This window comes from Rhinatrema bivittatum, chromosome 5, assembly GCF_901001135.1.
Source record: "Rhinatrema bivittatum chromosome 5, aRhiBiv1.1, whole genome shotgun sequence".
NCBI classification, from domain to species: Eukaryota; Metazoa; Chordata; class Amphibia; order Gymnophiona; family Rhinatrematidae; genus Rhinatrema; species Rhinatrema bivittatum.
Window position 1 is genome coordinate 117,479,924 of NC_042619.1, and position 15,111 is coordinate 117,495,034.

At 42.9% G+C, this 15,111-nt stretch overlaps 1 protein-coding gene across 4 annotated transcripts in view; it reads right to left on the reverse strand.

Annotated features, from left to right (window-relative positions):
- The window catches only part of WDFY2 (WD repeat and FYVE domain containing 2), a 251,022-nt gene that overhangs the window by 80,235 nt on the left and 155,676 nt on the right, over positions 1-15,111 (reverse strand). For 3 of the 4 annotated variants that reach the window (XM_029602801.1, XM_029602799.1, XM_029602802.1), the window contains exons 3-5: positions 10,341-10,414; positions 2,765-2,819; positions 1,180-1,330 (exon numbers count right to left, since the gene is read on the reverse strand). In XM_029602801.1, coding sequence (XP_029458661.1) covers positions 1,180-1,330; positions 2,765-2,819; positions 10,341-10,414 — 280 coding nt within the window. Of the gene's footprint in view, positions 1-1,179; positions 1,331-2,764; positions 2,820-10,340; positions 10,415-12,243; positions 12,385-15,111 lie in introns of those variants that run through there. The other variant, XM_029602803.1, reaches the window with a different exon arrangement.

Genomic DNA, 15,111 nt, shown 5'->3' on the forward strand with positions numbered 1-15,111 from the left:
GTTGCAAGGCACTGAAGCTAGTCAGACACTGGGTTTAAATCCCCGCCAGCGTCTGACGTCACCTCTGAGGGCAGGCCATGGTTTCGCGCCACTGGCCCTTTAAATGCTCCCCCCTCACGCGTGCGCCTAGGAGGGGCGAAGCCATGGATTGGAGCTCGGCAGCATCTCCCTCGTGGAGACGCCGCCACGGAGCGGCCTGCCTAGGCCCAAAGGTCCCCGGGGCTTGCCCGGAGTGCCCGAGGGAGAGAGGTAAGGACCCAGTCGCAAACCTCGCGACCGCAACATTTATTCTCATAATTGTATACCTGTTACCTTGCGCAACCGATATCAGACTTGACTATTGTTTACTCCTGGTTAAGTGAGATGTCTGGGTAAACTGCGGGGAGTTCAGAATGAAGAATTAAGAGGGTCTTGATGACCTGGAGAAGGACTCAGTGAACTGGTGGAAATTTCGGCAAAATGGCAATTTCAATTTCATGCGCATGTTTTAAAATATACAGACTTCCTTGTGTAAACAGGGTTTATGCAAACAAGTCATTTTTTTTCACCTGTAAAATGCATGCATGTTTTTAAAAATAGGTAGGACAAGTACACACTTTCAACGCTTTGATGACATTCGCATCTAAAGAGACTTATGCATATTTTATAATCTGCGTATATCCAATACAGTATGTGCAGGTTATAAAATACTGTAGCAGATCTATGTGCTATATACGGCAAGATATGGGGCCATGCAGAGTTGTATTAAAGTTATCCTCTAAACGTGCACTTTCACGCAAGGTGACCTGTTCCTTGGTACAGAATGAAGGCTCCATGCTGCATCACCAGTAGTCATTTACTTTAACAGAATGGCTACGTTATTTTTTTGTCAGAAGCAGATCAATGTGGTCTTGAATGCTCATGTGCTACATCGTCATCTTTGGGTAATTCTTAGTTTTCCCTAATAAAAGGCATCACAGCCCCAAAGAATCCAGTTTCCCTCTACATCCAATATGGCTACCAGAATTCTACAGTCAGATTAGTAACTGCACACACCATGTTGACTTGCATGCCATTTGTAAGCATTTGTAACTCTGAGAAGTAAAATAAGCCAGCCCATATTCCACGATAGATCTGGTCAAGGTTCATGGCTGAAAAGACCACAGGAAGCAGAAGATTAGTAGTCACTGCAAAGGATACTGTAGACAGGAAGCCCAAGCTGCTGTGCGATATCCTCCTAACCGCCGTGTACTCTCCGAGCAATGCCAGGTAAAGTGCTTGTCCTGGCCCGTGCTTAGCACCCACTCCATCTCCAGAACAAACAGAACCATTGTTATCCTACTTTGATGAGCTGGAAGTACAAACGACAACAAAAGGTACGCATCATACAGAGGTGGACCAATTAGTGTCACCTCTCCTTCCCAGTTCTTTTCTTTGTACCAGAGGCTTACACAGAAAACATTTAAATGAACTTTAATAAAGCAAACAAATCAACCAATTATGCAAAATGTCTTCCCCTTTAGTTTGGTATAGTATCTTATCCCACCTTTCTACAAAATCAAAGCAGTATGCATTAAAAACAATCCACTACATGATAAAGCCATAACATACACTAATACATCCCTGAATTCTGTTTTTCAGACCCGAGGAAGGGAGTTTTAGTTCCTGAAAGCTAATCAAGAATTGTAATAAATTTAGTCCAATAAAAATAAGTCACCTTATGTGGTTTTTTTTTTTTGTTTTGTTTCTTAATTAGACTAACATGGAAACCACACTACTTTATCAGTTAGAAAATGTTAAGACCAGCCTGGTAGATAAGTGGAAAGTGTTATGCATGGCCGTGTGGAAGAACGGGGCTCGATTACTGGGCCGGGCGTCTTCAAAACCAGGGTTCCCTGCCTGTGGATGGGAGGAAGTCTCAGCAATTACACCATGGCAACACCTACTGGCCAGGCTTAGCTCATACGAGCCAGGGTCCTGAAGGAGCCCTGACCAAGGACTGTTGTGGCGATAGCTAGGCGGGGGATACAAGCATAAGGCTAATCCTTTCTTCCTCCCCCCTGGCAGTTGCAAATGAAGGCGCTTGGCATCGCAGCCTGATCAAGGCCGCTTCTAATGGAAGCCAAGAGGAGTAGAAGGAAACCTCTGCCACCCCTCCAAAATAACTAAAATTAGGAAAGCTGTTCTCTTGGTGTATTGAATTAAAAGACACAGTCTCCTTCTCTGCTTGCACTATGGATGTAACAGCAGATCTGGGTGAGACTTTGTATTAACCATTTTAAGAAAAAATGGCTAGTTTTTGCCTTTTTTGAGACACTCAGATGCAATAAATACAAAAAACAATTCTGGTCAGTGGGATATTACATTTCTTTTCATATTTCCTTTGCGATGGAAAAGGTTTTTTTTAACTGACTGGACTCCATCTGTCAAGTTACAGCCCCTTTTGTCACGCGGGAACAGCACTAATAGAGACTATCATTCCCTCTTTATTGCTGCTGTGCGTTTCAGCCCTTGAGAAATGCTTAGACTGGATTATCTGAGCTGTGGACATCATCATTTCACCGGGTATTTTCTGACATTTCCATAACGAGGTTGGAGGAAGAAGGGCATAGACGGGTAGGAGAAGGGCTGGGGTGGGAGGCAGCTGGACGCCATTGTACCTGCTTCGGAGGCAGGGGGGGGGGCCTGCTCTGCTCCAGTAAGGAATCAAAACTTTTTACAGAATACGTTTACCAGGTTTGCTGATTCCCAGCTGAAATCAGGCTGTAGATTAAGTTTGTCTTACCTAGGTAATTCTTTACTGGTGTCATTTTGTTATAATCTTCAGATAAAATAAATTCCTGAAGGGAAAAAAAAGAAACACAGAAACGCCATTTTAATTCACTCATTGATACCAGTATTTCCCTTAAGTTTATGCATACTACAAAAATGAATCTAATGTTCAAAGTGGAGTGCATTATATAACTGAGCTCTCCCGTCCTTTCCTTGCACTGAAATATCGGATAACACCAGTGCCAGGAAAGAAAATATCAATTCAGAGTATTTGCTTGCAGGTGAGGTTGTAGTGAATGTCATCCAAAAATCGCAATAAAACTCGAGTAATTACAGCATCAAATAAAGTCCGATACCAACAGAGGGCTTTACTTTACTCAATTTCCTCTTGTTCAATGAGTTTCATTAGGTATTACTGATTTTAGGAACATTTACCTGTTAACAGCATACAAGTTTTGATATGTAGTATATAAATTTTAAATAAACAAAACTTTTTTTTTGGGCTATGTTGGAATGTGACAGCCACAGAGGACTTCTCTCCATATTATATACATGGACGCACAACAGCTGATATTCACTGTCAAAATTAGCAAAGGGATTACGTGACACACAAGATTATACTAATGGAGGTTTATGGCTTAGGCTGAACGCCTGCTGGTGATGTCCTCAACCTCAGGAAGCAGAGGAGTAGTGAAAGGGGAGTGAGGGGAACAGCATGGACTCACTGGAACTGCAGAATTAAGATGTTCCGAGGTGCAAGGCTAGGGTGGATCCATTATGTGCCTCTCTGCACGCAGACAGCAGAGGAGCAATAGCTGATGGATGGGAGATGAACTTCTCTAGTAAGAACATGCCATACTGGGTCAGACAAAGGGTCCATCAAGCCCAGCATCCTGTTTCCAACAGTGGCCAATCCAGGCCATAAGAACCTGGCAAGTACCCAAAAACTAAGTCTATCCCATGCTACTGTTGATAGTAATAGCAGTGGCTATTTTCTAAGTCAACTTAATTAATAGCAGGTAATGGACTTCTCCAAGAGCTTATCCAAACCTTTTTTAAACCCAGCTACACTAACCACATCCCCTGGCAACAAATTCCAGAGTGTAATTGTGCATTGAGTGAAAAAGAACTTTCTCTGATTAGTTTTAAATGTGCTACATGCTAACTTCATGGAGTGCCCCCTAGTCCTTCTATTATCCAAAAGAGTAAATAACTGATTCACATTTCCTCGCTCTAGACCTCTCATGATTTTAAACACCTCTATCATATCCCCCCTCAGCCATCTCTTCTCCAAGCTGAAAAGTCCTAACCTCTTTAGTCTTTTCTCATAGGGGAGCTGTTCCATCCCCTTTATCATTTTGGTTGCCCTTCTCTGTACCTTCCCCATTGCAACTATATCTTTTTTGAGATGCGGCGACCAGAACTGTACACAGTATTCAAGGTGCGGTCTCACCATGGAGCTATGGGGTGATGCAGGAACCAAGCACACGTTTGTTGCTCCATTTGCAGGCTGCTTTAGCTTCCTGATACATTCTAATAATAAAGTGTCACCTACATAAGGAAAGGAATTATCAAAACCATTTCTGCGGGTGCTTTACCTGTGGAAATGGGCTGTGACAAAAATTACCCACCCGATACACCGGCAAAAGCAAACATGTAGGGCCTGCATTTGCACACTTTTGCCAGCACTGTGAAGAGGCATTCCTGTGGGTAGGGTCTGCAAATATGGGAACACTTTTGCATTTTGAAAACTATGTGCACACTTTAGCAGATGTAAGTTAGTGGCATAGCCACAGGTGGGCAGTTGCCCACATAATTTGGGCCCAGGCCCACCCAACTGGAAGAGGCCTGTTGGAGGGATCCCATCCCCGCAACGGCAAAGGGGAGAGCCGGAGCTGCAATGCCGCCACAGGATCCCATCCCTGCGATGGTGAAGAGGAGAGCCAGACCTGCAATACCGTCGGGGGATCTCATCCCCGCGGCAGCAGACGTAGGACTTTGGCCGTGCCTAATGAAAAGGCCTTGCGTGTATGTGGGTGAAAAAACGGGAGCCCAGGTGTGTGTACGTGTGGGTGAGAATGGGTGGCTGGGTGTGCATAAGAATGAAAGCCTGGGGGTGGGGGTGAGAGAGTGTATGCGTGTGTGTATATGATAGAGCATGTAGAGTGAGAGCATGTCTGTGTAGGGAATGTGAACAGCATATGAGAGTGAGAGCTTGTCTGTGAGGTAGTCAGAGAAAGCGTGTGCGCACATGTGTAAGGACAGAAGGGAAAAAGACAGTAGGAAAAGAGACACAATGAAAAGTAATTAGGAGATGAGCAACAAGGGAAAAATGGGAAAACCATTAAGAGACCAGGACCAAATAATTAGAAAAATACAAAGATCAGACAACAAAGGTAAAAAAAAATAAAAAATTGAGGTTTTAGCAATTTGAATACGCCATCTTTTGGGAATGTGCATTTCTTATATTTTTCATTTTGCTCTTTTTTCAACATTCCACTCTTCAGAATCTAGTTTCTCAGGCTATTTTGGTTTTGTCTGCATGGTTCTGTTTCTAATTTGTAGTCTTTTATTGCTCTCTTAGGTAAAGGTTGGTCTCTTCTTGCCTGTATGTGTGACTGAAGTGCAGTATTTCTGCTAGCATTCGCTGTAGTAGTAGTCCAGCTTGTTCTGTTATTCCCTTAGGTGATGTATTAATGTTCTATGGCCTGCTGTAGTATCTGCATTGCTGCTTTTTCATAAGGTTGCAGTTATTTGAATCCTGAGAGTCAGTGCTGTGACTGTATGGTATGGCAAGGTTTTAGATGTCTCTTTCTTTGCAGGAGTTTGTGTTACTTCACAAAATAGCAGTAGAGGGATTTTTTGCTGAGATGACACCAGAATTTCAATTTTTATTTCATGTTAGTTGTAATGTGAATTGTCCTAGTTCTGCTCTGCACCTGTTTTGATGACTAATGATATTTTATTGTAGTTATGATGATTTCTGGCTTTCTGCAAAGAGGATTCATGAAAGAAAACAATTTTTGTTTTATTACTTGATTGATTGGATCTGGCAGTTTGCTTTGTACATAATATATTTGTGCATTTATAAATTGCAATAAATATAAAATAAATTAATACAAATAAGGAATTTTTAATGCTGGTAAGTGCTTGAAATAAATTGAGGTAAAATATTTTTAAGTTTCATGCATAATGCATAATGGCTGTTGTAAACTTAGAAAGCCATTGTAGGTGCAGAATATGGCATTATTTATCAGTAAGAATACAACTAGTAGGTCTCAAACCTGCATGCCTATAGCCTACCCAAAAAATCAATTCTGGCTACGCCACTGGTGAAAATGTGTGTTGCTAGTTCGGGGGGGGGGGGGGGGGGGAATTTTAAAAAGGCACAGTATAGGGGTACTTTCCTTTTGAAAACTGGTGTAGAGTCTGAGGATAAGAGTAAGGGCAGTTACAAAATTAACCCCTGTATGGTCACGCACAGAGTATCAACGAGAGTCAGACTGTGTGACTTCACAGACCATACATCTTATGACACTAAAGAGTCCTAACATAAGGGAGCCCCACAAAGCAAGGAAATGCAAGCTGTGGTGGAAACAGGTATTGGGTGCAGTTGTTTGAGGACACGTATATTGCCATTATAGTTGCAGAAGATTAACCTTTGAAAATGGAGTGTGGAGGTAGAATGCATAATGAGCTTCAAATGAGATGCAGCTAAACATACACTCTGCAAGGGAGACTCCCCCTTCAAAATTTAAAAAACAACAAAAAATAAAAAACCCTAGAGGCAGAGTGATACTTAGACAGTAGAAAAGGCTTCTTCTATAACTTTAATGCCAATTATACAAGAAAGGGAATTCGTATTTTGGACCTATTCTTTTTTTATATTTATCTTTTGGTCACCAGTGGGAAAATCCCTCTGAAATATAATTAATTTACTGTGGGCTGTTGCTCTCAAATGTGTAAAAAAAAAAAAAAAAAAAAGAGTGGTACTCCCCAGCCCCTATCTGTAGACACTTCCACTACAGAGTTGCTGTCAGTGAATGCCAGGGACCTCGGTGGACTTACTGCATCTTATGTCCTCATCCTGTTCCCTACAGTGTATCAGATCCTTTGGATCTTTTAATTGTCTTTTTTATGAGGTTTGTTTTATTTGTTATTGTTTTTTTTTTTTTCAGATGCTATTTTATGCCTATTTTGATCCACCAATAGAAAAAAAAATGTCTTGGATTGGTAACATTTCAATGTTTGCTAAATAAAATCTCACAAAAGCAAGAAAATGACATGAGATCATGAGATGCTGAAAAACTGCATTCGGGGGAAGGGGGCCCATACAGCTGCCAGAGCTCTACTAGGCTTTTTCTATTCAGTTTCTGCTTTCCAGCACAAGCTAAAGTCTTCTTCATATAGGATGCACCCCTAGGTTGAATGAAAGAAAAGATTTTCCCATTTTCAGCACTTTAGCGCCCATGCAAACGTTGCCAAAAGATTTTAGTCATATTATGAATGAACACCTTAAGAAGGGATTTAAAACCAGCTGCACTAGAGTGGGCACAGTGGTCGGTGACAGTGCTGCCCTGGCATGGAGAGACTCTCTGCCACTGCACAGCAGCGACACCTACTGGCCAGGTTCAGAGTACATGTGCACTGGGCTCCCGAAGGAACCACAGTCTGTAACCTCTAGCCAAGGACTGAACGGGCTGGGCTAGGTGCGGGGTTGTAACCCGGGGAAAACCCAGGTAGCTCTAAATATAATCTCATGGCACTGTAGCCCAACAACAAGCTGGTTCCAACTGAGCGAGAAACCCAAAGGAGCAAGAGGAAACTGCTTCTCCTCCTCAAAGGAAAGAAGCTAGTCCAAATCAGGGAGAGGGGATCTGCAGCCAGTTGTGAATGCACTTCTGCCCTCACTGCTAGCACTGTTGGCCAGTGAGCAGGCCTAATAGGGTCTGGCCAGGGATCGTGAGAAGACCTCCTCTTGGGGGGGTTACACCTTGGGTAAGTGGGAGTAACTTTTTCCCTCCCACCTCATCACTTGAATATGGGACGTGTGCGCAAGGGTGAACATTGGTTCCCCCCCTCCCCCACCCCAGAACAAGCAGGCACCTCATTGGGTTTCTTTCCTTTTATTTCTTATCTGTCATGTCATGCTTGAGCTGGATTTAGTGGTACTTAAGAGGGTGTGGTCTCCTGGGCAAGCAAGGACCACCAAAGTGCTCCAGCTGAGCCAGGAGAACTGGCAGTCTAATCCTGCAGCAGAGAAAGTTAATGAAGACAAACCGAGTCCGATATATCAAGGAGCTCTTCCCGTTTTGTATCTATGGAAAAAATGCTAAGTGCATCTGACCTGTGGTAGCTTTCTGGAGATGGAAAATTGTCATTAAGGTCTAGGTTGAGTGTTTCTGACAACAGAAGAAATGAGCCGAATATACTAATATTCATGAAAGAGGAGAAAACATCTTGAAACATCTGCCTTGATCTGTTTTATAGAAGAAATGCTTTAATATTAAAACATATGAACATGGAAATTTTATTTATTTATTTTAGCCTGCATGATAAATGTACAGGTAAGGAGGGCTTGGCTTGTGTAGGATGAAAAGGTACAAACCTTCTGATGTCACTGCACAGATAAGATATTCCCACCCCAGGAGGTTCTGTACACTAAAGCTCAGGGGAGTCCCTACAATACCCAGCATTTCTCTGTATTGTATCATTTTTAAAAGCAAGGTCCTCCCATGGATGAAATGGTCTTGTAGGTCCCAAAACATGGCAGATTAACATGTGCTGTCCTAGTTAAGAAAGCTTCTAATCACAGGAGTGGGGTTATCCAAAACATTTTACAATGAAGAGTAGCTTAGTGCTTATAGCAAAGGGCTGAGAAGCAGGGAAGCCAGGGTTCAAATCCCCCCCTTCTTCCCACTGCTGGCTCCTTGTGACCTTGGGCAAGTCACTTTGTCAATCAGGCCCTAGGTTTGTACCTGAGGCCATGCAGGGGAAGGACTTTCTTCCATTTTGTGTCTCTGGGGTAAAAGCTTAGTAAATCTGGCCCTTAGATTGTAAGTGTTCTGGGGAGAGGAAATACCTATGATACCTGAATACAACTCACCGAGTTATCAAAAGGTGTGAGCTTAATTAAAAAAAAATTAGCTATTCCTTCTAATTTCAGTTCGATAGTGAGGTTAAAGCACTTTTGCCATTTTAATTTTACCCTTTTACCAGGCTCATATTTCTTCCAACAGTATCCTCCTGAAAGCATACACAGACTGTGCCTTTGATATATCATCGGTACAACATGCAGTCATGTCCCATCCTATTTCTAATGCTGCCGCACCTTTTTTTTCCTACTGGCTTCACTGGATATATTTCTCAAATACTATGGTTTACCTTTGGCAGGTGTTAAAATGAAGCTTGGCATTTTTTTCCCCCTGGCCAGGCAGCCACTTTCTACTGCTTCGGTCTCCTGCCCAAATCTACCATTAACGAGGGGGTAATTGGAGGCTGAGGTGCTAAGGGCCTTCGTTTGTCATTACCCAGGATTCCCTCGTCCTTTTAAAACCCATTATCCCTCTAGACAAGACCAGTCTCTGCAATAGCAAGCTTCTAATGGAGAGGCATAGGCCATGGCTTTCTACAGAACCTGGCACAGATATACTCTCAAAGCAGCCAATAGATATCTATGTTAAGTGATGGTTTGGGCTCTTACGGCGGCCGTGTTCACAGCCTGCAGTTGCACAGCATCCTCGGCCTGGCCTAAGCGGAAAACCTCCTGGGTGCGGCAATCGGAACCTGGGAGCAGAAGCTGGATTTGGTAAACTGGGCCCAGATCTCCCACATGAAAGCAATGCACCATCCCAACACGTTATTAATACTGATGACGACATTTAACTGACAAATTCAGAGCTTGCTTTAAAGAGAAATAGATTTTGCACAGCCAGGCAACCTGCAAACCTTACCCAATGGTACTCCACCTTTGCCACTGCGCCAGTGGCATAAGCCCTCATTAAAAGCACCACATAGGACATAATAATGTGCTAATTTTAAAACTAGAGTGATATTTTGGGGCACACAGCACTATTCGGTTAAGCAAAGGCCCCACAGTACATCATGACTTCCAGCTGTACAATCCCAGAGCAAACTGCATTTCTACCCCTCATGTAGCTCCATTCTATGACAAGTTTATGAAAAACAGAAGTCAGAGTGCACAGCACAAGTCTACAGAGTTCCTTCTAGAAATGCACAACCCAGAGGCTCACGCTATTCAATTATGTGAAGTCCAAAGCACTAGATGGTTAAAAAATGATAATGAATCTGGAACCAATGAATGAAGGTAATGGAATCCCAGCATAATTTAATAGGTCAATGACCCCCCATGGGCCTGTCTAAAGTGACCACTGTGTTCATGCAGCAAAGCTAACAAGAGCATTACCGCATATGCAGATGAGTACATTCTAATCTTCTGTGCTATTTAGAAAGCTCACAAAGCTCTTCTTTCCCGTCTCTGGTCCGTGCGTCATGCTAGCAAATATTGCAAATATTCACAACACAGATGGAACATTATTTCAACAGAAATCTTAGTGATATGTACTTACTGAGATTGTACCATTGTCTAGACCTATGGACAGCCTTCTTGTTTCCGGGTTAAAAGACATGCATGAACATGGAGCTGAAAGAAATGAAGATGATGATGAAATAACGCCCCCAAAAAAATCATGACGCATACAGTTCTCGAGGACTACATTTCTCGAATGCAGCTCCCTAGCTAGCCAAACGCTTAATTAGTCTCTACTCGATTTATTTCTTGAAGGATACAGGCAGAAAGAGGCTCTTTGAATATGGTACAGTTCATTCTGTCCTGTAAATCCCGGATTTGAACGGGCAGCACTGTGTGGTCCTCGCCCTGTGGTGTGAATACCCATTGAACCGAAAGGGCAAGTGAGAGCAGTGACTGAGTAACAAAAGCCTCTTTGTACAACAGGGAGAGCCAGAACTGTCAGCTTTACTGAAATGAATCTGTATTTGCCTCTGAAGGCTTACTCAAGAAGAGAAAGGAGAACTAGTTTTTCCTTTTTCTGATCTTTAACCATTTTTTTTTTTTTTTTAATGTGGCTTGAAGAATATTTGAAATAAAATAAGAGAATTTATTTTATGTTTCACTAAAATTGGGAGTGTAGGTACCCCCAAAATGTCCTGGGCTGCATTCTCCTAAGGATGGGGGTTCTCAGCTTTAACCCTTGAGGGTCATAAACAGGTCTGGTTTACAGGGTAATTAAGTCATGGGAATTTGCCTGGTTCTTAAAACATATGCAAATATATTTAATGAACATTCCTCATGGACATGGTGAACACCAAACCCACTTGCAGCCCCTTAAGGCCCATAGCAGAGAATCCCTGTCCTAGGATTTGCTTGTATACCCCCATGAACATTTGCCGCAGAGTCTACAGGAAATGTTCAAGTTGCAGTGATGATTACCGTATTTTTCGGACTATAAGGCGCACCGGATTATAAGGTGCATTATCAATGAGCGCCTGCTAAGGCGTCCAGATTCATATATAAGCCGCACCGGATTATAAGGCGCAGCAGTGGCGTAGCGAGGGGTGGGCGGCTGCCAAGAAAAAAATCGCGTTTAAACGCGCTGATGCTCCTCCTCCTTCCTGTCTGTGCGTCCCCGGAAGTAAACGTTGCCGGAGCCGCGTGGGCAGGAAGGAGGGGAAGCATCAGCGCGTGCAGACGTGGAGCAGCACTTGTGTTTACGGACCACTGCGAATCTCAAGTCGCAGCGGCCCGAGAAGAAGAGGAGGCCCGGTAGCAGGGCCACTGCAGAGCCCATCCTGCGGCGACCCGCGAAGAGGAGGCCTAGAGGTGAGTGAGAGCCTGTGCTTGAGCAAGACAGCATGTGGGAGTGAGAGACTGAGTGTATGAATGATTGTATGAGACACAGCATGTGACAGTGAGAGCCAGTGTGTGTGTGAGAGAGAGAAATGCATGTGAGAATGAGAACCTGTGTGTTTGAGGGAAGAAGATGGAGAGAAAAGAAACAGAGTGGCAGCAAAAAAATTCATATATAAGCCGCACTTCCGATTTCTGAGAAAATCGTAGGTTTTTATGTGCGCCTTATAGTCCGAAAAATACGGTAATTTTAATGTTTCCTTGCCAAACCTTCGACTGCTCCTAAGAAAGCTTGAGGAGCGGTCAAAGATTTGGCAGCTGGGATTCAATGCCAAGAAGTGCAGTCTCATGCATCTGGTGTGCAGGAATCCAAAGGAGCTCTCTGTGATGGGGGAGAAAGACTGATGTACACAGACCAGGAGAGAGACCTCGGAGTGATAGTGTCCGATGATCTGAAGGCGGCGAAGAAATGTGACGAGGCGGTCACTAAGGCTAGAAAGATGCTGGGCTACACAGACAGACGGACAGACAGACAGACAGAGGCATGACCATCAGGAAAAAGAAGGCAATGATGCCCCTATAAAAGATCCTTGGTGAGGTCTTACCTGTAACATGGTCTCCAGAATTGAACACAGTATCTCAAAAAGGATAGGATGGAAGCAGCCCAGAGAAAGGCACCAAAAATGGGGTGGAGTCTGCACCAGAAGACTTGTGAGATGAGTCTGAAGGACCTAAATATGTATAACCTGCATGAGAGGAAGGACAGAGGAGACTGAAGGGCATTAATGATGCACATGAACTGAACCTTTTCCAATGGAAAGAAAGTTGTAGAACTATGGGACACAGCATGAAGCTCCAAGAGGGTTAGACTCAGGAACATCAGGAAAAGTTTCTTCACGGAAAGGGTAGTAGATACATGGAATGCCCTCAGGAAGAGATGGTGAAGACAACAGTAATGGAATTCAAAAGGGTGTGGGATAAACACAGAAGATCCTTAACGGCTGAAGGATAGACATGAAGAAAGGGGATAACCTCTGTTTACTAGGGTAGCCTGCATGAAGCATCAGTTACTACCGTAAACAACTTGCTGGGCAGACTGGAGGCATTACTTGGGTCTTTTTCTGCTGTCATTTACTAGGTTACTATGGAGAAAATTAAGGAGGTGTTTGAGAGATTCTGCTATCGCAAGGACACACTAAAATCAAATCACTGCACCATGAACATTTGCCGGGGAGTTCTTTATTGCAAAAGATCAAAACCTACACATTTGCTGCATATTCTTTGACTACGTAATAAAGTTTCTGAAAAAGCTACAGAAGAAAAAAGGCATTCTAATTGGGCATTTTGATGGCAATACTGTTTCAAGTTTTAATACCGTCAAACCCATTCAAACTGCTGCAACCTGCTCCTCGCGGGTCTCCCTCAATCTCTGGCCATTAGACTGTTCAAAATTCAGTCGTGCAACTGCTCCTCCACTGACAGTTACGATCAACTGATCCTCTTCTCAGATCGAAACACTGGCTCCTCATCCGCTTTCATATAAAATTCACTCTGCTCCTCACTACCTCTCTCCTCTTATTTTCCCCATATACCCTTTTTCCCTACAAATTTGTTAGTCAGGCAAGTTACTCTTATCTGTTGTCTTCTCCCCCCTAATACCAAATCTCAGTTCCACCCTTTCCATCTTATTGCACTGAATGCCTGGAACAGGCTTACTGAATGCAATGACCAAGCTCCCTCTCTTTACAGGTTTTGAATAAGGCAATAAAGACACCAACCTAGAACACTTTAGCTGTGAGCTATTTTGGACACTGTTCTAGGTTGATGTCTTTATTACCAATATTTTGGAACAGTCGATAGCGGTGTTCTGCGTTTTCTTTTTTAATAAGGCAAGCCAGAGTTTTTTTAGTGCCCTAACCTACTGCAGCCGGTAGTTGTATTCACACATTTGGATTATTGAAATAGCTCGCTAGTTGGGCTTCCAAAAAAAAAAAAACAAAAACCAAATAAACCCACATCTTCACTGTATGCGACTGGTTGAAATTTGTGCAGCAAATATAAGAGGAGCCAACTATAGGGACAATATGTCCCCTATTTTGTATAAACGCTATTGGCAAGCTCCTGTACCACTTAAAAAAGCATGCCTCAATCCAATCCATCAGCTGCATCCTTCACAGGCATCGTAGGCCACCCCGTTGCAGAAAACCTAGGGACTTTCTGGGATTTGGGAGAGGGTCTTCAGCTGTGTGTCCAGCCATCTGGAAATTACCTGCCTCTTGAAGCCAAGATTTGTGAAGACTATTTATACTTTTGAAAACCAATAAAATCCTGGCTATTCAAGTGGGCTTTTGGTTAATAGGTGTTATGGGTTCCAAATCTCAAGGGGAAAACAAATTAGCTAGAACAATGTTTAAAGAACTGGAGAGCTTTTCTCTGAATTCTAGGCATTATGAACTGTATGCATAATGGGACTTTCAGTGGTTTCATTATTCCAGGGTAGCTGGGAATGTTCTAAGTTCCACCATGAATTTAATATCAATCTTATTGAGCTAGTTATTTTATGCTAGTGTTATGATTATACGATTTTTTATTTTTATTTATTTGAACAGGTCATGCCCCTGGTGGGGGGGGGGGGTTTCTGTTGTCTACTAGGAGCATGCTTTATGATCTAGCGGGCTAAAAATCTAAAAAAACCCAAAATAAATTCCCAATTCGGCTTGATTTGGGACATTTAACCCACTGGGAGGGGAACTTGCTCGTGCAAACAAATGAGAAGGTAGCAAACACCTCCTGTCTGCAGTCCCTACTGCTGCCTCTTCCACTGTTCCTGAGTGGGAATCCCAACCTATTTGGCCCTCTCATTTCTTGATGTCGAACAGGCCCAATTTCTGCTGGGCTGCAGAGGGCAGCAGATCATTGCTGATGAGTCACTGCTGAAGGGTGAATCTTTGAGAAATCCCCTTGAGATCTAGCAGGATTTTATTGTAGGATTTATGTTATGATTAACATTTTGTATTTAATGATTTATTTCTTGTTGATATTTTTATTTCATCCATTTTTTTTTAAACTGATTATTGTGATATTTCACTTGGATTTGGAATACCATGTTTTGGGCACAATTTGTGGCAAAGCATGTAAGAAACTGAAGATTAGATTAAACTATACTGTACATATTGTTTCTATGCATATCCAAGTTACACAAACATTTTTTGCTTCAGGCTCTCTTTCCATTTTACCTTCACTATAGGTCCCATTTTTCCATATCTCCCCCTCCCCTTCCACTTTTTGACAACATTTCTCTCCCTCATCTCCAACATCTCTCCATTTCTCCTTCATACTGTTCCACCTCCCCTCTAAATTTCTAACCTCCATCTTTTCTTCTCCCTCTTACTTTCACTCACTTTTGTCATCTTAAGTGCCAGAGAGGGGGAGGGATATGTAGGGGGTAGAAGGGCAAGCAACACATCTAAGCC